The sequence below is a fragment of the Thermobia domestica genome, chromosome 13 (assembly GCF_964235325.1).
Source record: "Thermobia domestica chromosome 13, izTheDome1.hap1.1, whole genome shotgun sequence".
Taxonomy (NCBI): domain Eukaryota; kingdom Metazoa; phylum Arthropoda; class Insecta; order Zygentoma; family Lepismatidae; genus Thermobia; species Thermobia domestica.
This window is the reverse complement of record NC_137466.1, coordinates 157866598-157894029: the sequence shown is the minus strand read 5'-3', so window position 1 is coordinate 157894029 and position 27432 is coordinate 157866598. Positions and strand designations below refer to the sequence as shown.

The window sequence follows — 27432 nt, the reverse complement described above, 5'->3', positions numbered from 1 at the left end:
AAACCCAAAATCAAATCAAGATGCCACTGCATTCATAATATCTGTCTTCAGGAAACATGAACGTGTTATGAATACAGATTTCTTATGTACTGTAATTAATGTTTTGAATTGTAAACAAAGGTTTGCTCAGAGATACAACAAACCTAACTTGAATTTTTTTAATTGCTTTTGAAAAGGGAATAATCACTTTATCCGCGACAGCTTACATTCATATTTATTGTGTTTTAGGGCTTTTCTACGCCAGACGAAACAAAGAACGTCGACGTAAACAGGATCTACTAGATGTAAGTAAAAACTAATTATCGATTAATTATATAATCATTATATATATATAGTGTTCATTATGTTATAAATTATTAGAGTTTATGAATAAGGTTTATCAAACAGAAAATTTGTGTGTGAAAGTATAAGCGTTCTAAATCTAGCGATAACTTTTTATGAACACAAGCTTTATACTAATACTAGTAGGTAACGCAAATAAGAACTTGTCATTCGATAATTTTGTCTGGGGAGTGCATTAGTATGTGTCGTTTAAGAGGATGTTAGCATTCAAAACAAAGTAAATCTAATGTGTTTCTCCTTTAAATAAATAAAATAGAATATTTATTTTTAGTTTTTCATGTTGAAGAAGCTTACTCTGTGCATTCTCAGATCACAGCACACTTCATCAGCGAATGTAGGTTCAGGGTTTGGTTTTTACAAACTCATAGGGAAATAAAGGAATATTCATAAAAAAAAAAAAAAAAAATAACAGAGAAATGGAGACGATAATTCGTACTTCCCGCGCCCAATGATGAATAGCGGATAGACCTTCCAAAATTATCGTATTATGCCCATTGTTCATCATTCGTAACTAAAATTCAGTAAAGGTATTGGAAAGCGTAGGGAAGAGCATGCATTTTTCAAGTTGGCCAAAGAGAATTCAGCCCACATAGACTAGAATGAAATAACTATCAATAACTTCGAAATTTTGTTTTCAGCTAAGTAATATATATTAATGTAGTGTGACATAAATTGGAAATATGAATAGGCTATATTGGTTATAAGAAATATGCCAGTTGGTTTGGAGTTAGCATCCCTTTCAGCACCGTGGCTATCTGAGACATACAGCTTAGTATGGAACCAAACCACGTGAGCTACCAACGGTAATGAACCCTGGTCTCCGGTACCGAAACTACGCACACTAATCATATAGCAACGGGGAATCTCAAATGTCTCTGAAACTGTGTTTAGCTTATTTCGTATTACACAAAAGTAATGAATGTATGTAACTTATCTTTGAGTTGTGAGTTTTGACCAGTACGATTAGATGATCAGCAAGTCGCTCAATAATAATAACATTGTTCGCAGTGGTACCTCGGCCTGCGAACAATGCCTTGGCACACGACGTGAATTTGACACCATATTTTCGGTTCGCTAACGGCAGCAGTGGTACTCACAAGGGAACATCTTATATTGATAGTAGCATTACCCAATCAAAGAATGCGCAATCGATAGAGAAGTGAAGAAAGGTGAGAAATCCAAAGTTTTACGGGCCGACACCCAGAAACACAGGAGATACAGCGGAAAGAAGAATCTAAAATCATGTGAAGATAGCAATGCAAAAGATACGTTGACACATAAAGAATTTCAAACTGATTAAAGTAATCAAAATGACATTTACACAGCAGTATAGTAAGCAAACATTGTACCCACAGACAGGTTCAATACCATCTTATGTAATGCAGTGTTGCCAACTGAGCACAAAATCAAGATTTGTTAAATGGCACGAAACACAAATTATAATATCTAGCAAATGCAGTTATGAGTAGAACCATACCTGTGACGTCTTGATGTACATTGTTGCCAACGTTTGAGGATATCTTTATGAATTTATATGTGAATCTTGGATGTAGAAGAGTACATACAGTACACGATTCGAACTAGTAAAAACCAAATATGAGACCACAAACAAGATTATAATCACTGAAGTACGAAATAAAGGACGATGCACAATGTCGAAGCAGTTTTGCCCAAGCAGAAAATCAGAATAGTTCAAACGCAACACACACAACTGAAATGATGCATGCACTTGGATTGACAATTGATTAGCAGGCTCACTTTCCTGATGCACGTAATATTGTATCACCTCACACATTATTGGTAGCCAGTTTTGCAGTTTTGCTGTTGATAAAGCGTTCCGCAGTATGTTCGTCCCTATGAAGAAAGGGTCGCTTGAGAACTTCATTTTGTGCTCAGTTGGCAACACTGCATTACATAAGATCTTATTGAGCATGTCTGTGGGTACAACGTTTGCTTACTATACTGCTGTGTAAATGTCATTTTGATTACTTTAATCATTTTGAAATTCTTTCTGTGTCCGTGTATCTTTTGCATTGATATCTTCACATGATTCTAGATCCTTATTTCCTCTGTATCTCATGTGTTTCTGGGTGTCGGCCCGTAAAAGTTCGGATTTCTCACTTTTCTTCACTCCTCTATCGATTGCGCATTCTTTGATTGGGCAATGCTACTATCAATATAAGATGTTCCCTTGTCAAGTTTGCTCGCTGTGAACGTTTTTGTCGTTGCTTTGTTCTTGATATATGTATATATGTTCGTTTTACTTTAAATTAACCTTCATTATTATCTTCTGTACCTGTCAGAACTATCAACCACAAAAATAAAATTATACTGTATACATTTTATATTACTGTATATTTTTTATAAAGTAAATCCATAAACAAGTTAAAAGAACTATGTCTTTAAGCGGGCGATCAAATTAATTTGGTTTGCATTAATTTCAATAGTAAAAATTGTTTTCGGTTCGCGAACAATATCACGAAACGGATCATGTTCATAACCCGAGGTACCACTGTACTAAAAATAGAATGGATGAAGAAGACTTGAAAGTAAAATTCACCTTATATTCCTTACGCTTGCTTGTGCTTAGTTTCGAATTATGTGACATCTTAACGAACGTTGTACGACGCTCATTTGCGACTAACTTTTTTCCCTTACGATTTTCCCTTTGGTTACGATTGTTTTTATTTTGCCCTGATAATCTGCTAGAATGTAATTGGTTATCACTTATACCTGTTGTTTTCAGCTACCACCTGTAAATCTTCCAGAACACATCGAAGAAGCAATCCTGAATCTGTTGGATGGAATTAAAGTGCCAACGTTATCAAAGTACACAGAGGACACAAAGGACAATCCTTTATCAGTGTTTGGAAAGTACAATTACATTGAAGATAGTGAATTTAAGAGAAAGTTTATGCAGAACATTGCGGGCAATATATTAGCGAGTACACTAAAAAAAGAAGACCAAAGTTTGCTACTTGATCGCAACCCAGATATTGATAACGAACTTAAACTAGAGTTACAGTCTAAAGAAAGAAATGAACACTATAAAAATATATTACGTTTTCGACAGAAACTTCCGTCGTTTGCGAAGCGTGAAGAAATTTTGAAAACGATAGAAGAAAATCAAGTTTGTGTAATTAGTGGCGAAACAGGCAAGTAAAGTTTAATACAACAGTAGGAAAGTAATCAGAAAGAAATCAAACAATTTCAAGTAACCATCTCTTGACTACCATAAATTTCTATATTCATAAAAAAAAAAAAGCTGGTTAACGTTTTTAATTCTTATTTATTATAAGCAGGGCTCATAAAAAGTTGCTTCGAACATAGGCACCAGTTCTGAATACTGGGCGAAACAATAATACAAATCCAGTTTGATACATGAGTTTATATGTTTTTGCCCGTAAATTGTAGTTATTGGAACAAAACGTACAAGCATAGTGTACAGGTCAGTAGTGTAATGATAATACTGTGGGCCCTCCGGCAAAAGTAAATGTCGGGTCCCCAAAAATATAAGTCTTAGAGAGGAACTAAATGAGTTATAGTTAAGTATGGCATATTGCAGCAGACAATAGTTGAAAAGTAGTAACAAAAATCAAACAAATTAAGAGTCTCTTGAAAAACTTCTACCATAATTCATACCATCCAGGGAAAATTAATGCATTTTTTATCATTACTAGGATATATAATATATGGGAGTTATTCAATTACTTATCAGATGAATTGTTAGTATTTTTAACTTAATATAGAGGACACAAATTCAATTTTCAGTGAGTCTGTATTTTTATCTGCTGCTCTAGTGTAAAAAAAAAAATACAGTCTAAAGAATGTTTTTCTTTCTTTCTTCAATACAACATGGTATAATAAATACTAGTAATTTTAAATCGGCTAATTGCTTGCAAGTTTAACTCCCGATAACACATTTAGCGACATCTATTAACATCAGACTGGAAGGTGGAAGTGCAGATAGCGACATATATAACGTGACTATAGCGGGCGTGGTGGCTCAGTAGTAGAGCGTTCACCCCTGGTGCTTGGGGTCCCTGGTTCGATCCCAGCTCGCGCCCTGTGGACTTTGTGGTGGACAAACGCCGTGCTCGTGGGTTTTCTCGGGATTCTCCCGTTTCCTCCCACTTTCTTCATTCCACCATTTCATTCATTTCTCATCATCACCGTCTCCTTTAGCCGAACTGGCATAACCGTGGGACGTAAAACTTAAAGATTTCATTTTTTTTTAATAACGACTATTTATTATTAAGATTAACACTGCTAAGATTAAAATTATCATTAAGATTGAGAGAAGAATGTGTTTATTTCTGTCTATATTTTGGAATTACATAGAATTTCATCCGTATTCATTCTGTGTTTACTTTTAAATAAATGCTTCGATGAACAGGATAATGTGTTTTTCATCGCTTTTAGGATTTCTGAATGCTTCTTAATCCTAACTTTTACGTCACCTTTTGGTCATCCATATATATTAGTTATATTTGCAGGTTACGTCAGAAACACTCCTGTTATTTCTTTTCTGCAGTATGCCTGTCTTTGCTGTCTGTTCTATCGATGCATTTGTTTGAAATCAACTTAACTAAACAACCAACAGAATTTGTACACGGATAACTTGTATAAGATATGGCACAGTATCATGACCCTTTTCTATACCAGCCACATCTTTCACCCGAATAGGGGCTTTACAATTTACGTTACTTCGGAATATATTATGAGTAGCATTTATTATGCTGGATTACCTAATAGCTATAGGATTACTTCAGACGTTTGAATTAGATATTACTTAAAAAATTAATAAAAACCTATATTTTTCAACGATTAAATCACTATAGCTGTATATATTCAGTTACACTATCAATACTATTTTATAATACAAAGCTATTTATTTGCATATTATATTCATGTTTTAATCACAAATAAAATACACTTAAATACACACTCCAGCCTTTCATGGAGATATTGTAAAGAATAAGTCAAATTAGGTGGAAAGAAGTTCATTGAAAAGTGATGAGGCAAACTCTTGTTCATCATATATTAGCATCGTGTAAATCCACTGTATTCGAATACTCTTCTTTTGAACAATCTACTACTGTAAATTACGATATGTAACGAGTCGTGTCAGTTTCCAGAGCTACTGACGAAGGCAACAAAAATTGCGTACAAGTAAAGTACATTTGAACACTGTAAGTTGTTATTTCTTGGGAATTATATAAATATGCATCATTTAGAAACTCTCGTCCGGAAATAGTACTTTATTTTAAACAACTACATATTTTCTGAAAGATGTAACAACCGAATTCTTAATATGTCGTTAAAAAAATGTTTAATGCTGAATTTTCGCTGACAACTATGACCATTTCCAAGATTTAGGAAGGAACAGCCTTTCAGTAAGAATAAAGAGTATGGAATTTAAATATTTACACATATAAATAAAAACATATCGTTGCTCCGTTGAAAATCCTGACAATTGCCAGCGAAAACTCGACGTTAATTTTTTTTTTTAATTATAAAAATTTGGAGGGACAGAAGTGAGTACTTTTGATTTTGTTGATAAGATTGCTCTTCAAGCAGTTCTCATTACAAAGCGTTAAAATACTAAGTCAAAGCATGTTAAACAACTTAGTTTATTGCGTAATGATAATATCCCTCAAAATATTTCTGAATAGACTGAAGAAAATGAAGCACTAAAGTAAACACTTTATTTTCATGTTAAAATAATGTTCTGAATAATATTGCAGTAATGCAACACTGAAGATTTTGTTTTTTCAAGGCTGTGGTAAAACCACACAGGTAACCCAGTTCATTCTAGATGATTGCATAATGAAAGGAAATGGATCCATGTGTAATATTGTTTGCACGCAGCCCAGAAGAATTAGCGCTGTCTCAGTTGCTGATCGTGTGGCAGAAGAAAGGGGAGAACTTTGTGGGCGACAAAGTGTTGGATATCAAATCAGGCTGGAGAAGTAAGGATTTCTATTTCTATTATTACTATTATTATTACTGTAACTTCAGAAAGGGCTTTTCCTAGTAAGATAGTGAAATCGGCTCTTGATCTAAATTGGATCGTTATTAACCCAAAATGTTACTTCTGACCTAAAACCACCCCTCAAAACGTTTCAGCCTCCTAGCCCCAATCCTTACCGAATTATCGTATCATACATCCTCAAAATTTAATATTTTTTTAAATTCTGGTAGGGGTAGTCCAAATTTCTTGAAAGTTTCACTGATTGTAGACAATATTTTGTATATATAAAAAAAATTAATGCATATTTTCTTGGTTTCTTCTCTGGTATTGAAAATTACAAAAAAATCGTAAAAAAAAATGCTGAGGGGCAGGCGTCGCTGATTTTTTTGTAGAGATGCAAGGGCTCGGAAAAAAACCGGCTTTTTTTGGGAAAAAAAACTCGTTTTTTTCTGCTTCGCTTTTTTGCTTGGGAAATTTTGGGCTTTTTTCAAAATTCTGCTTTAAATTGATAAAGCAGACTTTGTTTCGTTTCTCTATAACACAAAAAGTCATTTAATTAGTGATTGATGCCAATAATAATATAAAACCTCGAAAGTAAACCATGAATTTCGAAAAGATATTTTAAACAATTTTACTTCAACATTTTTACATTATGAATTCCAAAGGATTAACCAATGTATATAATAAACACATTTTAACCTCCTATATACAAAAGTAAGCAGAGTTGGCAAGAACCATGGTTGTTTCTGAAAATGCCAAAAACCCGTTTTTGGGGGGCAGTTTAAACCAGGCTTTTTTGGGGTTTAAACCAGGTTTTTTGATTTAGATATTTTGCTTTATGTATTTATATTACATATTCACAGAAATAAGTTTGTTTCGCCTTGGTGTTATTATTCAACAACGGGGTTATGCTGGAAGATGTTCCATAAGCTTAAAGAAGTCCGGTCAGTAAATTTCTTAAATTGAGAAACTCCCGCCCTAGCCATCGGGAAAATCCCGTCATTACTTTAAATGTAAAACAATAACGGGAAAATCCTGTAAAAATTAATTTGCATGTAAAATTTAAAGGTCAACGTAATATAATCAGTACGCTAAAACTGAGGTATTAAATTACAAATTTAGTATGTAGATATCATTGAAAATCCAATCCAAGCTAATGTTGGAAGCTACGTAGGCAATCGATAAATTTTACCAATTTTAATCAATATATTTAAGCAACCTTCGCTTCTTTATAAAACAGTAGGCATGCAGAAATATATAATTTGGTTTCGTTTCGTATGTTTAGGCTTAACATCCTTACGTAATACCGAGGTTATCAAGGAGAAGACTTTCGCTTAAAGTGACATCCGAAAGAGTACTTGGTTTACACATGAAAGAAGGGTTGTGGTTCGACCGAGAATTGAACATGGGACACCTTGATTAAAAGGTGAAAAGGAAATAAGACTAATGCAGATGGTTTGACATGTGAAACGTCACCATGAAGTTCACACGATTCGCATTTTTGTTCTTTTAATTTTTTTAGTTTAAACCAGTTATTAAAAAAAAAAAAAAAAAAAAAAACAGCTGGTATAAAGGAGCCAACCCTGAGAGTAAAAACTTCTTTTAAAAAATACACAAATAACTAGCAAAATTGTATGTAGTATTTTTACTTCAAAATATTCCATACCCTCTTTTTGAAACAAAATAAAATTAAAATAAAACAAAAGAGAAATACTTAGATTTATATGATACAATTAAAGGCTGCACATCCGGAATTTTTGGTTCTGTATATTCTTGAAATTCTACAGTCAAGTTTTTTATAACCACCATCAAGGGCGCCCAACAGGAGGGTTAAGGGGGCGCTCGCCCCTTCCCCTAGAGGAAAATGTACTTCAGAATATTGAAAATCCAATAGGATTTTTACATTAGTTACAGCAAAATTTGAAACTATTTTTGAAACGTCGCTTATACTTGCCCCTTCTTGGAAACCACAACATGGGCGCCCTTGACCACCATCACGGTTTACCCAGTCCTCAAGTTTTCTGAATTTTTAACAAGAGGGATTCAACATATCATTACGGAACTTTAATAAAAAAAAAAAATAAAATAAAAATAAAGGACTACGGAATATACAACTGCACAACAAACGTGACTGAGTGGTTGGCTTTTGCGCTTCTATCGGGAAGTCCGGGATTCAACCCTGCATTCGACCATTCTGACAAAGTCTTCCTTCATTCCATCTGTGAATGTAGAAATAGTGCGTGTACTGGCCGACTAGGAGTGTAGGAGTTGGCCGACTTCCTTTCTTATTGTTTTTAAATCGTTATTATTACTAATTACCAGCAGTGACGGTTTTGCGAAGGTTAGAGGATCGGTCTTTCGGACTGAAGCCTGTTCTCTAAAGTTGTGGAATGTCTAAAACGAACGAACTATCTATTAGTTATGCCTTTACTCATAAACTTTAAGCTCCCGTCAAATAAAAATTACGAATGTTTAGAAAAACTAAACATTAGTAGTGAGAAAACCCCTCCCAAAACACTTTTTTTAATTCGCCACTGATTCTCAGTATAAAATGATCTTCAAGGTTGTATCCGGAAGATTATTGCTAAACATATAAACGAAACGAAATATTAGTTATGCCTGTACTCATAAACTTCAAGCACCTCCCAAATAAAATTAGGACTTTTTAGAAAACGAAACAATCAGAAAAACCCCTCCCAAAGTACTTTTCTAAATCCGCTATTGATTATTTGTATAAATTGGTATTCAAGGTTGTATCTGGAAAATTATTGCTAAATCATTGCACAACTACAGTATAACAGAAATGTGGAAGTACGGTTTGACGGACATATTGAAAAACGTATGCTTTGACGGATATATAGAAAAACGTAAGTTTAATTTTCGTGCTAGAAGCTGGAGTACTAAGCTCTTAGAAATGAAACACGGATGACAAACTAAAATGATCTAGAGAAGGAAAAAAATGTCGATAACTCAAAAGTTAAAATAAAATTAAATAGCCTGTAAAATTGCCCTCAAATACTACATTCTTCATGTTAGTGAATTACAGAGCTAAATATGGCATTCAGGTCGTGGAATTCTTATCTAACTATAGAATATACTATAAGAAAGCTATTTAGATAGAAAAATCATGAAAATGAAAAAAGCCAAAATTTCCAAAATTCTCGTTTTTTCCCCAAAAAAAGCCGGCTTTTTATGTGAAAAAAACCATCGATTCAAAAAAGCCGGCTTTTTTGCATCTCTATTTTTTTGTTCCAAATATTGTAATACCCTTAAGTATTCTTTTCTTCCGGGAAGCGGACTCGATAGAGTTCTGGTGAACATCGCCACGGTATGCCGGAGGTCCCGTTTTCGAGTCCCGGACCAGTCAGTCCTTTCTACACTCTCTGTGTGTGACAGAATTCACACCTGTAGAGGATGTGGTGTGTAAAAAAATCGGTTATTTGCTCCTCTCATTTATGTGTATAAAATCAACTGCCATAAGGTGATCGGTATATGAACACAGGATTGTCCAATCACAGCAGGGGTCTATGCTACAGTACGATACAAAAAACCTGCAACATGAGAGTTTAAGTTCATTGTGAAATTACGCCTAACAACCCAGGCAACCAACATAACGTTTTCGTGACACTAATCACGCCAGGATAAACCTCATCTCCGTCCCCCTGCACAATTCGTTTGGAGCAAGAAATGCATAGATCACGTGACTAACAAACCACAAGTGATAGAATGAGATTCTCCTCATCTTTCTTTTCATTTCACATCCTCAGCTTTAAAGACAGAGAAAGAGAAAGAGCTGGAAGTGATAAAAACTAAATAAAGAGAAACATGAGAGATACAAAAGAAAAGAAAATGTGCGTAGATATTGACAAATGACACATGTACTTCAAAGGGGACCGCGACAAATTTTGTTATAAACCATATGTAATAAGTGGGAGAATCAGCAAACCACAAATATACAGTATAATTACACGTACTGAGTGTTATATTACACATATTTATTTAAACAAATAAAAATGCTCGGAGAAAGCTGAAAATTTCTTAAAAATTTCAACCATAACTGAAAGAAGAGATTATTCCTCTGTTGTTTTTCCTCGTAGCATCCATCTACATGGAAAAATGAGAAAGAGAGAGAACATCTTAGAGATTCGTATGTACACAACATCGGAACCATAGTATTAGAAAGCACACACTCTACCGATGTAGCTATTCTCACACTGCTAACCTGTTCCTACATCATTAACCATGGAAGTTGAAATGGAATCTGCAGAAAACTAGGTCTTACATGTTCATGACAGACCGCCTTTACCCTATGTCTAATTGTTATTTTAAAAAGCTACCTAATAATGGTTCCACCCCCACCCCGGAATAAAACGAAAGTTAGGCCTGTTTGAAACTTAGTTAACACTTAAACTAAAAAGTGTGCAAAGTAATTCAAGACAGATTAAAAATTCAGTTAAGAGACGACGAAATAATGCGAGCTCACAGAGTAGGAAAGATAACTGCGAATAAAAATCGACCTATCGTGTTTAAGTTTTTAAGAGACAAAACCAAAGAAGATGTTCTTAAAAGCAGACGCAAACTTCGTGGTAGTAACATTTACATTGAACAGGATTATTTTAACAAAGTGAGAAATGAACGCAAAAATTTACAAGTTTTCATGAAAGAGGCAAGGCAACGCGGTAGTTATGCTTATCTGCAGTTTCATTATTTGTATATGGATGGGGAAAAATTCACTTTAAGTGCACTTGAAAATAGAAACAGACAGCATCCAAGCAGAACAAGAGACTCCAGCTTACAGCCTCTGAACCCCTGTCACCAAATCAGCCTAAGGCAGTTCAAAGTGAAAGTTTTAGTGCTCTGAAGAATGTTAACCCTCCCTCCGTTCCATCCCCATTGTTAAGAAACCAACTACCCAGTCCTGAGTCAGTGAAGCGGAAATCGACCTGCAACCGATGAGAATTTTGTCCTCATGAACTGCATCAATTAGTAAGTACACCAAAATTAGTAAATACCAAGTGTGTTAAAACCAGAATTTCATCTTCAAGTTTTATTGTATTGCCAAGCCCCGAAGCTCATTCATTGTCATGCTCTGTAGATAATAGCTGTGTATCTGAAAATATGCTTCAAAACCATACTTGTAAATTGTTTTCAGTGTTTTATCAAAATACTTTTGGCTTACGGTCCAAAGCCCTAGAATTCTATACAAATGTCTTATCAAATAATTATGATGTAATCACAATCACCGAAAGTTTTTTTAACAGAATGTCATACTGATGGAGAATTTTTCGATAAAAGATACCAAGTTTTTCTTCAAGACAGGAACCTTGAACTATTAAAAAATTGTAAGGGAGGGGGTGTAATAATAGCAGTACATCAAAATTACAATGTCTCCTATATAAATTCTTGTGATCTAAATTTTGAATGTGTAATTGTTAAACTCTCCAGTCACTCACTAAAGGCGTTTATTTGTGCAGTATACATTCCTCCGGACTCAACAGTAACGACATATGAATTGTTTTATGAATTGATTGAGAGTAATGTTCCAATAGGAAGCACCGTTCTTTACATAGGGGACTTTAATATAAGTCAAATAACGTGTTCTAATTTTGACCTCCTATTTTCAACAAATAAATGTAAAGACTTAAATAACTTCATGTCCCTGTATGACTTAATTTCCCATAATAACATTCAAAATAGTAATGGCCGAACCTTAGACTTAGTACTCTCAAATCTTAATGACGTTTCCGTAATAAAAGAGTGTTATCTTGTTACTAATGAAGATAGGCATCACCCAGCTTTACTTATCTCTTTCCCATTTCAACACCTGCAGAAATCTAAGAAAGAAATTAAGGAACCCGGTTTTAATTTTAGAAAAGCAGATTTCCAAAAGATGTACTACCATGAGCAAAATAAATGACGCGTCTCTTTATTTTGAAGTTTTTTGAAAATATCTCCGTTTTCTTTATATGTTCGAAATTTCGGAAGGTTTCCCCAGCAGGACAGGTTAATAACAAACCCGTTTTTAATATTTGTGTTAGATATTAGCTTAAAATAAAGAAATTAGAAGCAAAAAACATTAAATCGACAGAAATCTCGAGAATTACCAACTCTGCTAAAGTGGGAAATTTTCAAGAACGCGAGGGAATTCTGCATTTCAACACGAAGCAGCGACATCTATGTCATTGAGAGAAATGTGGATTAAATCTACAAACTAAACTTTTAACGAATATTTCTAGTATGTCTTATTATATGCATTATCTGCAAACTCCAAATATATGAATATATGCTAAGTATTAACATAAAGATAGAGCAAATAGTGGAAATTATCTATGGAAAAGGACGAATTGGTAGGACGATCGTAATGAAATATCGTCTTTACCGGAACAGGCTCAGTTCACGTAAAAAGCAAATAGCTCAGTTAGTTAAAGCAACGAGTCTGTATGCTGAAGGTAGCGGGTTCGATCCCCTGGAAATGCCGTTGTCATTTTTATCACTACACTACGGTTATTTTATTTATTTTTTTATGTGGGAAAGAATCAAATTGTAACGTATGTGTAAAACTCATGACGATACCAAAAAAAGAAAAAATGCCGTTGTCGCACTTGCACTAGCGTCCCTAATTTTGTTTGCAAACAGTTTCGTAATTATTTCCCCTGTGCTCACTGCTCACCATATGCTCGCTGGCGCATAACGAATGTTTCCCAGTAAATGTTAATTCTAATTTGGAGAATTTTATAAAGTTTCACAATATTTCTCACTAGATAGTCTTCTATCTACGTGTTTGGATATTTTGATAACAGATGTCCCTATTAAATGTTTAATTTTCCCTAGATGTTTAATTACGGAAAAGTTTTACAATGTATTTGTATTGAATTGAAATTGTTTTGAATTTACTACATAAGGTAAGTAGACCCAAGGAGAAGAACTCAAGTAATTGATATTCTACGTAAAAGCAACCTATTGTAGAATGATGATGCTTCTTACCTTCAGCACATAATCTTTACGTTAGAGAGTCAGACAGAGAAAAATCCTGTTTTTCCTCCTCTATGACCACCCATCTTAAACCTCTACATATCGTTGTTCGTCTCACAAAATTTCGGTGCTCCAAAAACATTCAAATAATAATAATAATAATAATAATAATAATAATAATAATAATAATAATCCTGAATATGCCATCCTTACATAATGTAAGGATATCTTAGTTTCCTAGTTTAAATCTTAAATATCTTAGTTTAAAATGCTTTCTTTAGTACTTATTTGAGCAACCATGTAGGAGGGGGTACGACTTTTTATTTTGCCCCTCTCATTTCAGTACCCTTCCAACAGAAAGTAATTTTTGATAAGCAGGACAGACAAAATGAATAAGAAATATATTTACAGCATCCTCTCCCCTTTAATGATCACGTAATATTTTTTATTCTACGAAAGATGGCCCTGTGCGGTTAGGGGTAGGTAACTAAAAAAATACCTAATATATAGCGCCCCTTGATTGTAATATTACCGCTTCTTTATTTGTACGAAGGAGCCCCTACACAATCAAGGGTGACAAAAAGAATAGGAAGAGTGTCTATTGATTCCAGTGGTGGATCCAGCACGAACTCCTGGGGGAGGGGAGGGGAAGTGAAACATTCTTTTGATGATGTGAAGCTGTCACAAATTACCACTTAACTAAACTAAACAATAGTGGGGGAACCGGGACCCAGTCAGTTTAAATTGATGTAAAAGTTTAATTTTTGGCTTCATATTAAAGTTTTGGTTTCAAATGAGAGTTTCAGTCCAAGTGGTCAATCATCAAATCTCGTGGGGCTCTTCAGTGTAGGCTAATACGGCCCCCTTATGAGAAAAGGCAAAATTGTTAACATGTTTATAACTTTCGAATTTTTCGTCTATTTTAAAGAAATATTTTGCTTCGTATTAAAGTGTTGGTTCCAAATAACAAATTCAGTCCGAGTGGACAATGATCAAATCTCCGGGGGGGGGGGGGGGCTCTTCAGTATAGGGGGCTACGGCTCCCTTATGGGAAAAGGCAAAAATATGAAAATGCTTATAACTTCCGAATTTTCCGTCTATTTTAAAGAAATTATTGGCTTCATATTAAAGTCTTGGCTTCAAATGACAATTTCAGTCCGTGTGGACAATGATCAAATCTCGGAGGGCTCTTCGGTGTAGGGGTTTCGGCTTCTTTATGGGACAAGATTCACGTAGTTGATTTGCAAAATTGTTTTATATATATAAGTGGAAACTTGCACCATTTGGTTAATTTTACCTCTTATGTTTTGCAGATTCATATTCCAAGCAATAGTTACTCCGCAGAGCTAAAAGAAGGCACTTACTAGTTTCATTAAAATGAAATGTCTTTTATGAGAGGAGCAGACGAACGAACAGGCACCCAAACGTTGGTTGAGTCGTACGGTTGAAACTCGTTAAGCTCGCTTCAATTATTATTATTATTATTATTAAAGCTTTTTGCTCCTAATTTAGTTATTTTACTTTATTATTTAACGAATATATTGAAAATTGTCAGAGACACGTATGCAGTAATTTATTTCGGGAGGGGTCCGACTTCAATATTAGGATAAATTATAATAAAATTTTAAAAGATAATCCCCAAAATTAGGCTAAATTTACAGAAAAGTTGGGGTTTCAGAGGGGGTCCGGACCCCCTGGACCCACCCCTGAATGCGTCCTTGTTTGTCAGTAACATTTCCTCATTTTGAAACCCTCAAAAACTTCGGATAGACTATATAAAGGAAAACGAGTTATTTTCGATAAAATATCACTTCAAGGAGACGCGACAGTTTTATTGCACATGGTGGTATCCAACGTTCACAAGGGCAAGAATTCCTTCCCTTTTATTCTTTTGCTATTGTGCTGTATCGAAAGGTCAGGTTTGTAACATATTACTCCTACGAACAAGCATGACTGGCAGATAGGAATACTGAACACAACTCCAGAGAAATGCATGCTGAACTTACGTCTTTACGCTTTGGTGATTTGCCCTCAAGGTCAATCGAGTGGTAATTCAGTTCCGTCTCTGTTCTTAAGCCATGTTCGTATTACTTCGAACAGTTTTGATAATGAAAAGCATGCCTCTTAATATAACAGACTTCTTTCGCGTAAGAAATCGAAACTCAGTTGGTCAGAGCAACTAGTCTGTAAGAATTAGGTTGTTAGTTAGTTAGGAGCCCAGTACGAGTAAGGGTTTTTATTACTATTGTTTTTATCTTTTTTATATGAGGAAAAATCAAATTGTGACATCCCGATATCAAATGTATTTGATTAGGTAGCTTTGTCTTAGCTAAACTTTAAACATCAGTAACTGTCGAAATTATTTCACTAACCGATCACTTACTGAACATTTCAAACACGTCAAACCAGTGGCATAACATGAAGGTTAACCTCTCCTCCGCAGTCCTTAGTTATGCGTCCGTACTTTCAAGGGCGGACTAAGGGCCGGGCGACTGCCCGGGGCGCCAGAGAAAGAGGGGCACCAAAACGAGTCTCAAAAAGTAAATTTTATAATGTGCTTTCTACTGACGTTTTTGGTTTATATTCTTGTAAAGTAGTGGCAATTATATGATCTTTTTCCATTTCATTATGGAAGAAGAGAGTTTCATAGTACTAAGGGGGCTGTATCGAAAAATTGAGAGATGGCATGTAGAATAAAGAGTGCCGGGAATTAAGTATTGTTTGTTTGTTTGCTTGAGTTTAGCGTTCCACGGTTATGCCTTAATGGGCAAGGGAGATGTGGATACTAATTATAGTGGAATCTGAACCACTTTTATCGTTCAACAGTAATCCACCGGGAATTGGACCCGGTACCACAGAAGGCAGGCGTGCTAGCCACTAGACCAGGGGGGGGTGGAGTTGGTATTGTTTATAGCGGGCCATATTCTTTGTGAAGTTTTCCTAGGTAAGGATTTCTTTTTGAAAATGGGTTTAAAACAGGGGCGTCATTTAGGGAGGGCAGGGAGGGGCATTTGCCCCCCCCTGAGTTTGAGATGTATATAGAGTTTATCATTAGAATAGTAGTAAATCAGTGAAAAACGCGAAATTTTACTTATATCAAGAGGTCTTGCCCCCCCCCCCAAAGCAAAATCTGAAATGACGCTCCTGGTTTAAACTATTAAAAACACTATGATAAAATGTAAAATATAGGCTACTACTAGGGGAAGGGCGCCAAAAAGTCACAGGAATAATAATAATAATAATAATAATAATAATAATAATAATAAATAATAATAATAATAATAATAAATATGAATGTCTTTGGAGAGCCGAAAGTATGTGACACGAATCATTATAGGTAGAGCTTTAAGATGAGTGGTCATAGGGGAGGAAAAACAGGATTTTTCTCTGTCTGACTCTCTAACGTAAAGATTATGTGCTGAAGGTAAGAAGCATCATCATTCTACAATAGGTTGCTTTTACGTAGAATATCAATTACTTGAGTTCTTCTCCTTGGGTCTACTTACCTTATGTAGTAAATTCAAAACAATTTCAATTCAATACAAATACATTGTAAAACTTTTCCGTAATTAAACATCTAGGGAAAATTAAACATTTAATAGGGACATCTGTTATCAAAATATCCAAACACGTAGATAGAAGACTATCTAGTGAGAAATATTGTGAAACTTTATAAAATTCTCCAAATTAGAATTAACATTTACTGGAAAACATTCGTTATGCATCAGTGAGCACAGGGGAAATAATTACGAATCTGTTTGCAAACAAAAATTAGAGACACTAATGCAAATGCGACGACATTTTCTTTTTTTTTTTCTTTTTTTTTTTTTTTTTTTTTTTTTTGGTATCGTCATGAGTTTTAACATATGTTACAATTTGATTCTTTCCCAAATAAAAATAAATAAAATAACCTTAGTGATAAAAATGACAAAAGTCCTTCACGGGATTCGAACCGTCTACCTTCGGTATACAAACTCGTTGCTTTATCTAACTGAGCTATTTGCTTTCTTACGTAAGCTGAATCTGTTCTACAGTAAAGACGATTTTTCATTACGATTGGGCTAACAATTCGTCTTTTTCCATAGGTAATTTCCACTATTTGCACTATCTATACGTTAATACTTAGCATAGATTCATATATTTGGAGTTCGCTGATAATGCATATAATAAGACATACTAGAAATATTTCGTTAAAATTTTCGTTTGTAGATCTAATCCACGCTTCTCTCACTGACATAGATGTCGCTGCTTCGTGTTGAACTGCAGAATTCCCTCGCGTTCTTGAAAATTTCCCACTTTAGCAGAGTTGGTAATTCTCGAGATTTCTGTCGATTTAATGTTTTTTGCTTCTAATTTCTTTATTTTAAGCTAATATCTAACACAAATATTAAAAACGGGTTTGTTATTAACCTGTCCTGCTGGGGAAACCTTCCGAGATTTCGAACATATAAAGAAAACGGAGATATTTTCAAAAAACTTCAAAATAAAGAGACGCGTCATTTATTTTGCTCATGGTAGTACATAGAACTCTAAAGTAAACTGGGATTCCCTTTCGCAATCGGATGATGTAAATATAGCATTAACAAACTTTTATCAAATGATTAACAACATATTTTCTATATGTGTTCCACCTAAAAGACATATCAGCAGAAGTTATCCATGTTGGTTTACTTATAATATAATTAAGAAAATAAAATCCAAGACATACCACCATAACAAGTGGAAAAAGGGATCAACAAATATACTTTATCATCGCGATCAGTTTGAGAGACTGCGTAAAGAAATAAAATCTGACCTAAAATTAGCCTACAAAACTTTTATTTTGAACTCAGAATGCTCTATCGAGAAAGACCCAAGCCAGATCTGGAGCTTTATTAAACGCAAAACACAGCATTTGTCATCAAACTCCCTTACATACAATGGTCATGATATCCAACATGTCAGTGAAATAGCACAGGCATTTGCACATTATTTCCATTCAGTGTACAACAATGTACCCGCCACATACAATGTTGACTCTTTTCTCGCTAATCGAACCGAATGTAATATATTAGACAACTTTCAATTAGATAAAATAAAACTCGAAGAAATAGAAAATGATACGAGTGTTGAAACCAAAAGCATCTTGTGGTCCTGATAATATTCCCCCTTATGTTGTGAAAGGTTGCAGTGATATATTTAAATATCCACTTCGCACTATATTTAATATTTCTATTAGAACAAACACTTTCCCAGATAAATGGAAAGAAAGTTTAGTCTGTCCATTACCAAAATCTGGAAACAAGAGAGAAGTAGAAAATTTCAGGCCAATTGCTATTCTATCGCCCTTTGCAAAAATTCTTGAATGTATATTATATGCGCGAATTTTAAATCATGTAGAACCTGTTCTTTCAACTTATCAACACGGCTTCTTACGTAATAGGTCTACTTCGACAAACTTACCAATTTTAACAAATTTTATAGTAACAGAATTAGATAGAGGCGGTCAAGTAGATGTCGTTTATACTGATTTTAGCAAGGCATTTGACGTCGTTGATCATAATGTCTTGCTGCTGAAAGTAGCATCTCTGAATTTTTCGAAACAAGCAATGGAGTATCTTGTATCATACTTGCATAACCGAAAACAATATGTTTCATATAAAGGATATGTTACTGAAAAATTTAATACTCTATCAGGAGTCCCTCAAGGATCTAATCTAGGTCCTCTGTTGTTTCTTCTTGTTATTAATGATATTCATCTATGTATTAAAACTTCTCAAATTCTTCTTTTTGCCGACGATCTCAAATTATACTCCAAAGTAAGTTCAATTGATGACTACGTGAAACTTCAACAAGATCTAGAGAGTATTCAAATGTGGTGTGATAAGAACAAATTAGTCCTGAATGTGTCCAAATGTAAATCTGTATCTTTCACGAGGAAAGAAAATCAAATTAACTTTACGTATACGATAAGTGGCAGTTCCTTGTCTACCCCAAATACTATCAAAGATCTAGGAGTTATATTTGATAGCAAATTAACATTTACTCAACACATTGACGCGATAACGAGTAGTGCATATAGAAACCTAGGTTTAATTTATAGGATAGGACAGGATTTCTACAAACAATCATTTATAAGGCTATATTTTTCATATGTGAGGTCAAAATTAGAATACTGTTGTACTGCTTGGACACCAAATGTCACTAAATACACTGATGCAATAGAAAATGTACAATTTAAATTCTTAAAAATGCTTGCATACAAGAAAACCGGTTTCTATCCAAAGTATGTCCCCTATAAAGACTTGGTAAGGAATTTTAATTTTCAAACATTAGAAAAAAGGAGAGGTGTTTTTGATTTGTTGTTTTTACATAAATTATTAAATGGTAAAATTGATTGTCCAGAATTAGTTTCAGAAGTATTATTACGTGTCCCAACAGGTAAGACTAGAATCGCAAACGCTGGGACATTCTATTGTAGAAAAGCAAGAACAAAAATATTACATAAGTCTCCTCTGTGGAGAATGTGTGCTTCATATAATGAAATGATTAGATTTCATGTAATAGTGTTTAGTATGTCAGAAAACAAGTTCAAAAGAATTATCATGCAATAACTTATGTATAATTAGATAACGTATATTTGTGTATGTAATAATAGTGTATGTTAAATAATTCTGTATACGACACTATAACTGTGCATTGAGCCTGTTGTGTTGTCCTTGTGAAATAAATAAATAAACTACTGTACTTCCTACTTATATTAAGAACTATAAGCAATGATATCATTCTATCTTTAAAGTATAAAAGTAGCAGGGAAAAAAAAAAAACTTTCGCTCTTTCCGTCTCAACCAATCTTATTAAAATAATAAATAAACCTGTGTACTAAAGTAATCATTCATAATTAAATATAAATGACATTTTTTACAAACCATATAGAAGAATTTTTCGCACGCCCTTCTCCTCAACTCAGTGCGAGAAAAATATTTTCTAGGGTAATTCATCTATAACTAACGTTATTCATAAAAAAGAACCAGGCAAAGTATGTATTGTATTATTTTATTATTATCGTTATTATTTTTTTTATTAATTTGGATTAAATACAGTAAACAATTTTCAGTTTAATTTCCTTTGAACATAAATGTAGTGATAACTTAGGAAAAAGATAAGTAAAAACTTTGTTTCTTAATAAAAATAACTTTATATATATATATATATATATAATGCAGAACCTGAAATGCGTGGGGCAGAGGGCAAGTATGAGTAAATCGATGATCGATCGATCTAGGATCCAGTAAAACTAGTTATGCCACTGATCAACACTACATGCTTGCTGTGGGAAAATTAGTGATTTATTATTTCGCATAAACACACATTTTTCACTTTTACTGTGATGGTGAGAAAACAAGACAACGTGGGCATTGGATACATTTTTACAAATTAATATTTGTCACTTTGCAAGCCATTTAGAAGAAACAGAATATGTAATACATTAAATATATAGCACAGTTGTGAACCTTCTTTTCGGATGTGTGTGAAATTCTTTGCTCTTTTCCCTCCAGAGGTAGAGTGAGACAGGCAAAGTGATGAGTAATAGGTGGCACCAACATCATTTTGACTAACTATTCATTTGAATTTATTCTATGCATGTGTATAGGTAGCATTTTAAAATAACAATTAGACATAGGGTAAAGGCGGTCTGTCATGAACATGTAAGACCTAGTTTTCTGCAGATTCCATTTCAACTTCCATGGTTAATGATGTAGGAACAGGTTAGCAGTGTGAGAATAGCTACATCGGTAGAGTGTGTGCTTTCTAATACTATGGTTCCGATGTTGTGTACGTACGAATCTCTAAGGTGTTCTCTCTCTTTCATTTCTCCATGTAGATGGATGCTACGAGGAAAAACAACAGGAGTAATCTCTTCTTTCAGTTATGGTTGAAATTTTTAAGAAGTTTTCAGCTTTCTCCGAGCATTTTTATTTGTTTAAATAAATATGTGTAATATAACACTCAGTACGTGTAATTATACTGTATATTTGTGGTTTGCTGATTCTCCCACTTATTACATATGGTTCATAACAAAATTTGTCGCGATCCCCTTTGAAGTACATGTGTCATTTGTCAATATATACGCACATTTTCTTTTCTTTTGTATCTCTCATGTTTCTCTTTATTTAGTTTTTATCACTTCCAGCTCTTTCTCTTTCTCTGTCTTTAAAGCTGAGGATGTGAAATGAAAAGGGATATGAGGAGAATCTCATTCTATCACTTGTGTTTTGTAGTTACGTGGTCTATGCATTTCTTGCTTCAAACGAAGTGTGCAGGGGAACGAAACCGAGGCTTATCCTGGCGTGATTAGTGTCACGAAGACGTTAGGTTGGTTGCCTAGGTTGTTACGCGTATTTTCACAATGAACTTAAACTCTCATGTTGCAGGTTTTTGCATCGTACTGTACAACCCACGTGATCCAAGATGAAAGTACCGACCTTGAGAGTCGCTGTTCTGGGAAGCGGACTGAGTGGCGTAATGTTTAATGCATCAGCACGATATGCCGGAGGTTCCGGGCTCCGGTCAGTCGCTTTTTCACTCTTTATGTGCTAGAACAATTTATTTTTTAAAGATACGGACTGAAAAAAAAAAAAAAAAAGACAATCACCTCTGAAACGTCTATGTGTAAATGCTGTTTGGATGCTGTGGTGTGCACGTAAATTTAGCATTTGTATAGACACTGCATAACTTTCATAATTTAAGTATCTACGGCAGTGAATTATCGCTGACAATTACTGGCAGATGACTTTTTAGTCTTGGCTTGATTAACTCGTTAACGCCCAGTGTACCTTTAAAGGTACAGTTATCTTTTGGTCCACAGAGTGCTTCATATATGTCATTGCCTTGCAAAATCTCGTAAATGAGTTCACTGTGGTCTCATTGTTAAACTGAAATGCATGTTTGTGTTTTAGACTTTGGAATGAAAAAGATACAAACGGCATTTTCTCTTTAACAGTCAATCCTTTTCAGTTTTACCATCTTGTTTTAGAAAATTTACCTTAATTTCGTTAAAATGTAAGAATAATTGTTTTTAGTAATCACGAGATGTTTGTAAGGTCTCTGTAGTGATGTTAGTTGTGTTAATGCTATTCACGTGTGTTTTATGCTAGTAAGATAGCGAGAAACAAAGGTGTTCCTCGAAAGGTACACTGGTCACTAATGATATCAGTTTGAGATTCCCCTCTTGATAAGATATATGAGTGCAATATTGTGTACACTATTACTAGCACTAACATCAGTTTTGATATCGCATTCAGTGGTGTTTTATAATGGCTGGCACAAGGCGAGTGAGCGTCGCTTCAAGTCATTGAAAAAGGTTTCAGACGAGTTAGAAACCATGTCGATGGATAATGAGTATGATACAATTGATGTGACTTTCCTCCCACCTAAGACTTATGTGCTTACAGACGAAGAAGAAGGAGGTGACGATGAATTAGAATCAGTTTCCTAAGGCTTTTTTAGGAGAAGCTGAAATTCACGGTCTAGAAGGTACTGAGGATAATAATTCCAAGAATGCAGAGGACATTCCGAAACGTAAGAAGAATAAAACTTCGCAAAGTGAACCTCTCCAATGAAGTATTTGAACATATTGCTGAAAAGACAAATCTATACGCTCGACAGAAAAACAATTATGAGTTCTGTGTTACCTTGACTTGATTAGGAATTTTATTTTTATTTACTCTTATCGGGATATCATTCATTGAAAAGAGAAATACAATATTGGTCTCTGGATGAGGAATTTCATATAAAAGTAACCAAGAAAACGTCAAGCAACATATGGAGATGAGCGGAGCAAATTGCCAGGAAATATTCCACAATCTGTGCGTTTAGCCCATTTGAACACTTTGCCGTCAAATTTACAAATTGTTGCAGGTGCGTCTTGGGTCATATGAGAACTGTCTGGAACACTTCACTGCAAAAAATGTGATGTATACCTGTGCCAGGAAAGAGACTTTTCCGAAAAATTTCACATAAAGTAGAAGATCTTGGAGAGTATGTGATGTTAAAAAAAAAAATGTCACCTTAAAAGCCCAGTGTACCTTTTAAGGTACACATCTGTATCTCCGAAAGGGTATAAGATGTTATCCTGAATAAATGCATATGTTCAAAGTATAGTGTCCTTAATACATATACAAAGTTCCATTAAAATATCTCAAGTACATTTCTCTTGGGCGTTAAGGAGTTAATAAATGATCGAAACACAGAAAACTAGTCATTTCGCTCATTACTGAATTGATAGAATACCTGCCCGCAAGTTGCAGACTGAATCTCTGCCAGTCCAGCGTGCAGATTTTCCTGTGTTGCACTACAGTTTTATTTTTTATATTAGGTTTAATGTTTGTTTCTTGTGCTATAGATATAACAAAATTATCAATTTTACAGGTGCATACCACGTTCACGTGGATCAATCATTTACTGCACAACTGGAATAGTATTGCAGTGGATGCAGTCAGACCCATTCCTTAGAAATGTATCTCATCTTATAATAGATGAAGTCCATGAACGGGATATATTGTGCGACTTTGTAATAACATTAGCAAAGGATATTGTGAAGAAGGTAAGTGTGAGATAAATTTTACTGTTCGGTAGGTTAACGTAACGTAAAGAACTCATTATTAAATGTATGAAGTCATCTAAATTGTATTTTTTTTTTCCAGTTTTGGGGGGACACGATGGCTCAGTGGTGGAGCGCTTACCTCCGGTGTGTGGGGTCCCTGGTTCAATCCCCGGCCAAGTAAGCTTGTGGGTAACAACATCGTGTCAATAGGTTTTCTAGGGGTACTCGCCTTTACTCCACTTTGTCATTCCACCAATTCTTCCATCATCATTCACTTGCCTTAATCATTGTGGGACGTTAAACTAAAATATTTCATTTTTCCTTTTTTTTTTTCTTTTCCAGTTTTTGTAGCTGATTAATTTCGGGCAACCTTTTACTCTGCCGTTTTTATCAGAATGTATAGCTAGTAAGTTTCACTCGTCCTCCATTGATTATTAGGACGAGTGAAATAATACATACATACATGTACCTCTTTAATTACCTAGGTATTACTTTTCCTCTCCAGTATTCTTGCCGACCACCGTGTCCTCACCTGAAATACTTTTTTCAACATTGTAAGAGGATGACGCGACTATTGCGAAGTGGCATTCGCAGGAATCTTTAAGGGTTACCTTTGTGCTCTTTAATTTTTGTAATTTTCCTTCTCCAACTTCTCCCCATTTGATGATACGTTCGGCGAAAGTGTTGATAATATTCTTTAGTGTGTTCGTAATAAGTGATTCGTTTTCCATGCTCATTGTGGGATTTCTTTGTTTCAGGTATAAATATATATTGCTCATTATCTGTTATATTTCCTATGTAAATTTTTACTAGGTCTAGTATTCGTTTTACGAGAGATTAAAATATACAGAAAAAAAAAGTAATACAAATTAAAATTAAAAGAACAATTGTTAATTTTGTAAGATTTTATTATTGTAAGATTTTGTAAGTTTTGTAATTTGAAATGTAATTTGGCAGGTACAATAGAGTATTCCCTTTAAGTCCTTATATTTACTTCTTGATACTGCCAGCTTTAAAACCTTATAATATTTGACTGATAGTATTCATATTGTTGCTGTTTCGTCCGCTTAAAAAGAATTACTTATTTATATTATTTTCGTTTGGTTTCCAGAGACGTGATCTGAAGGTTGTTTTAATGAGCGCTACCCTTAATGCGGAGCAATTCTCTGCTTACTATGGAAATTGTCCAATGCTTCATATACCAGGATTTACGTTCCCAGTTACAGAATATTATTTAGAAGATGTTTTACAGATGACAGGGTAAGTAACCAGATTATTTTTTTATGAAATTCTGATACATTACAGTTATGTAGAATGCAGGTATGGAATATGGTTAATAAGGATTCTTCTGCAAGTTATTTTCAGTTCCATGGCGTAGATTTTTCTTGATTTTTAAAGGACACAGTAAGAAAGAACTATAAGAGAACATACGAGGCGCGTTCGGAAAGTAATCTCCGATTGGTCACTGTGTGCGAAGTAGTGAGGGCGGCGTTACCACCTTTGCACAGACATGCGCGGTATATCAGTCTGCATCCAGCTGTGGTAGAGCAAGGTTGTCTGATCACTAGTTCCACTTTTGTAGCGTTTCAAAATGTGTGCTGCAATAGAAAACCCCGCCAAGTGCGTGGTGCGGAGCTATTATACATTTTCTTACGGCAAAACAATATTCGGCAGCTATTCATCGGGAACTTTGTGTCCTGTATGGACCAGATGTGATGAGTGAAGGAGTTGTTCGTGAATGGGTTCGTTCATTTAAAAGTGGACGAACAAACATTCATGACGAAGAGAGGAATGGCAAGCCATTAGTGGTCTCTGATGAACTCGTTCAGAAAATTGATGCCAAAGTTTGTGATAATCGACGTTGTTTTCCGACGAACTTCCACAAATTTTCAGGACTGTGTTATATGACATAGTGACAGAGGTTAGGCTACAAGACGTACTATGGCTTAAGGCACATTCGGCAGATTTTTATGCTGATTGGAATTTCTAAGCTGGTGCAGAGACATGATAAGTGCCTGAATGTTTATGAAAACTATGTTGAAAAATAGAGGAAAGAAGTATTAACCTGTTGAGATTTTAAACAAAAGACTTTAAATCCTGTTAAGAAATGAAGAATATTTCGTGAATTTCAACTAGCTTCTTAGTAGGACCAATAGATAATTGCAGGTAGGTAACCGGAATCAATTCCCGAAAAAAATTGAATTACTGCGCAAATAAGTGAGTAATGTTCTTCCTCTTCCATATATACGAGGGCTAGTCAAGAAAGACTTGGACTGATTTTTTTTCTAGGCAATTTATTATTACTCAGCAACAGGCACATGATCCTTTTCAAAGTAGTCCCCGCCCATTTGAATGCACTTTTTCATTCGAGTCTTCCAGTCCTCAAACACGTGTCGCAGGCTTTGAGAGGTCCTTCAAAACCGCCTCCGATGTCTTCAGAACCTCGGAATTATCGGAGAAGCGGCGTCCACGCAATCTGGATTTTAGGGCAGGGAATAGAAAAAAGTCGCACGGTGCGGTAGGCGTCTCCACCATCCTCAAACCTTTGTAACAGCTCCCTGCAAGTCTCCACTCGAACGGCCTTCTGCTCTGGTGTCAGGAGTCGCGGAATCCATCGCGCACACACTCGGTCATGCACATGTGGAGGTGGTCATGCAAAATTTTGAAGGCACTGCCATGAGATATGCGTAGTGCGACTGCCAGATCGTCGATACTGATGCGGCGATCTTCTCTAACAATGACTGCTGCCGTGTTAATGTTCACCTCAGTAACAGCTGACGCTGATACACCTGGTCCACCAGCTTTCGTGATTGTCATTCGGCCCTCTTTAAACTCTTTGAACCACCAGAACACGGTACTTCGTGGCAGAGCGTCATCTTTGTAGGCTGCTCTCAACATTCCTAGAGTTTCTGTTGCACTTTTCCCCAGGCGATAGCAGAACCGTATAGCTGCAAATTGTTCATCTCGTAATGACTCCATTTCTTCTACAGGCGACTTCTAGAGGCGGCGCAGAACATCACCTGCAATAAAAAGTCGTGGTTACCAAACATGCAATGACTCCTTAACAACATTTTATATATATGCACAGCAAGACCCACCCTACTTGTATGCCAAACTATGAAGCTCCAGCGTTAACAGAACTGCCGGGAAAAAAATCAGTCCAAGTCTTTCTTGACTTGCCCTCGTAGATAGATAGATATATTCTTTTTACCTCGACATATATATTCATTTTAACATGCCATCAATTCGTTTTTTCAAGACCTAAGGAATTAACTAGCTATGGTTTTAATTTTTAATTAAAGGGAGAGTAAAAGAATAAGGTCTCAAATCACCATAAAGTATACGGAAGAAACAGAATTTCGTGTCACGGAATTCTCCAAAAAAAAAAAAAAAAAAAAAAAAAAAATGTATGAGATTTTAACAGCTCGAATTACCAAAGCACCAGCCTTCTAGGACAACATGATAGAAATGCGATCGATAATTGAAGGCACCTAGGTTGTTGGGCTGACATCACATGCTTTCCAGCTAGTAATCTAACAGTCAGGGTTCAAGGATGAAC

The 27432-nt window shown here is 35.0% G+C and overlaps 1 protein-coding gene across 5 annotated transcripts in view; it reads left to right on the top strand.

Annotated features, from left to right (window-relative positions):
* The window catches only part of LOC145668676 (ATP-dependent DNA/RNA helicase DHX36-like), a 111095-nt gene that overhangs the window by 16111 nt on the left and 67552 nt on the right, over positions 1 to 27432 (top strand). For all 5 annotated transcript variants that reach the window (XM_081736736.1, XM_081736737.1, XM_081736735.1 and 2 more), the window contains exons 4-8: positions 229 to 284; positions 3089 to 3497; positions 6122 to 6314; positions 23699 to 23873; positions 24985 to 25133. In XM_081736736.1, the coding sequence (XP_081592862.1) occupies positions 229 to 284; positions 3089 to 3497; positions 6122 to 6314; positions 23699 to 23873; positions 24985 to 25133 (982 nt within the window). The remainder of the gene's footprint in view (positions 1 to 228; positions 285 to 3088; positions 3498 to 6121; positions 6315 to 23698; positions 23874 to 24984; positions 25134 to 27432) is intronic.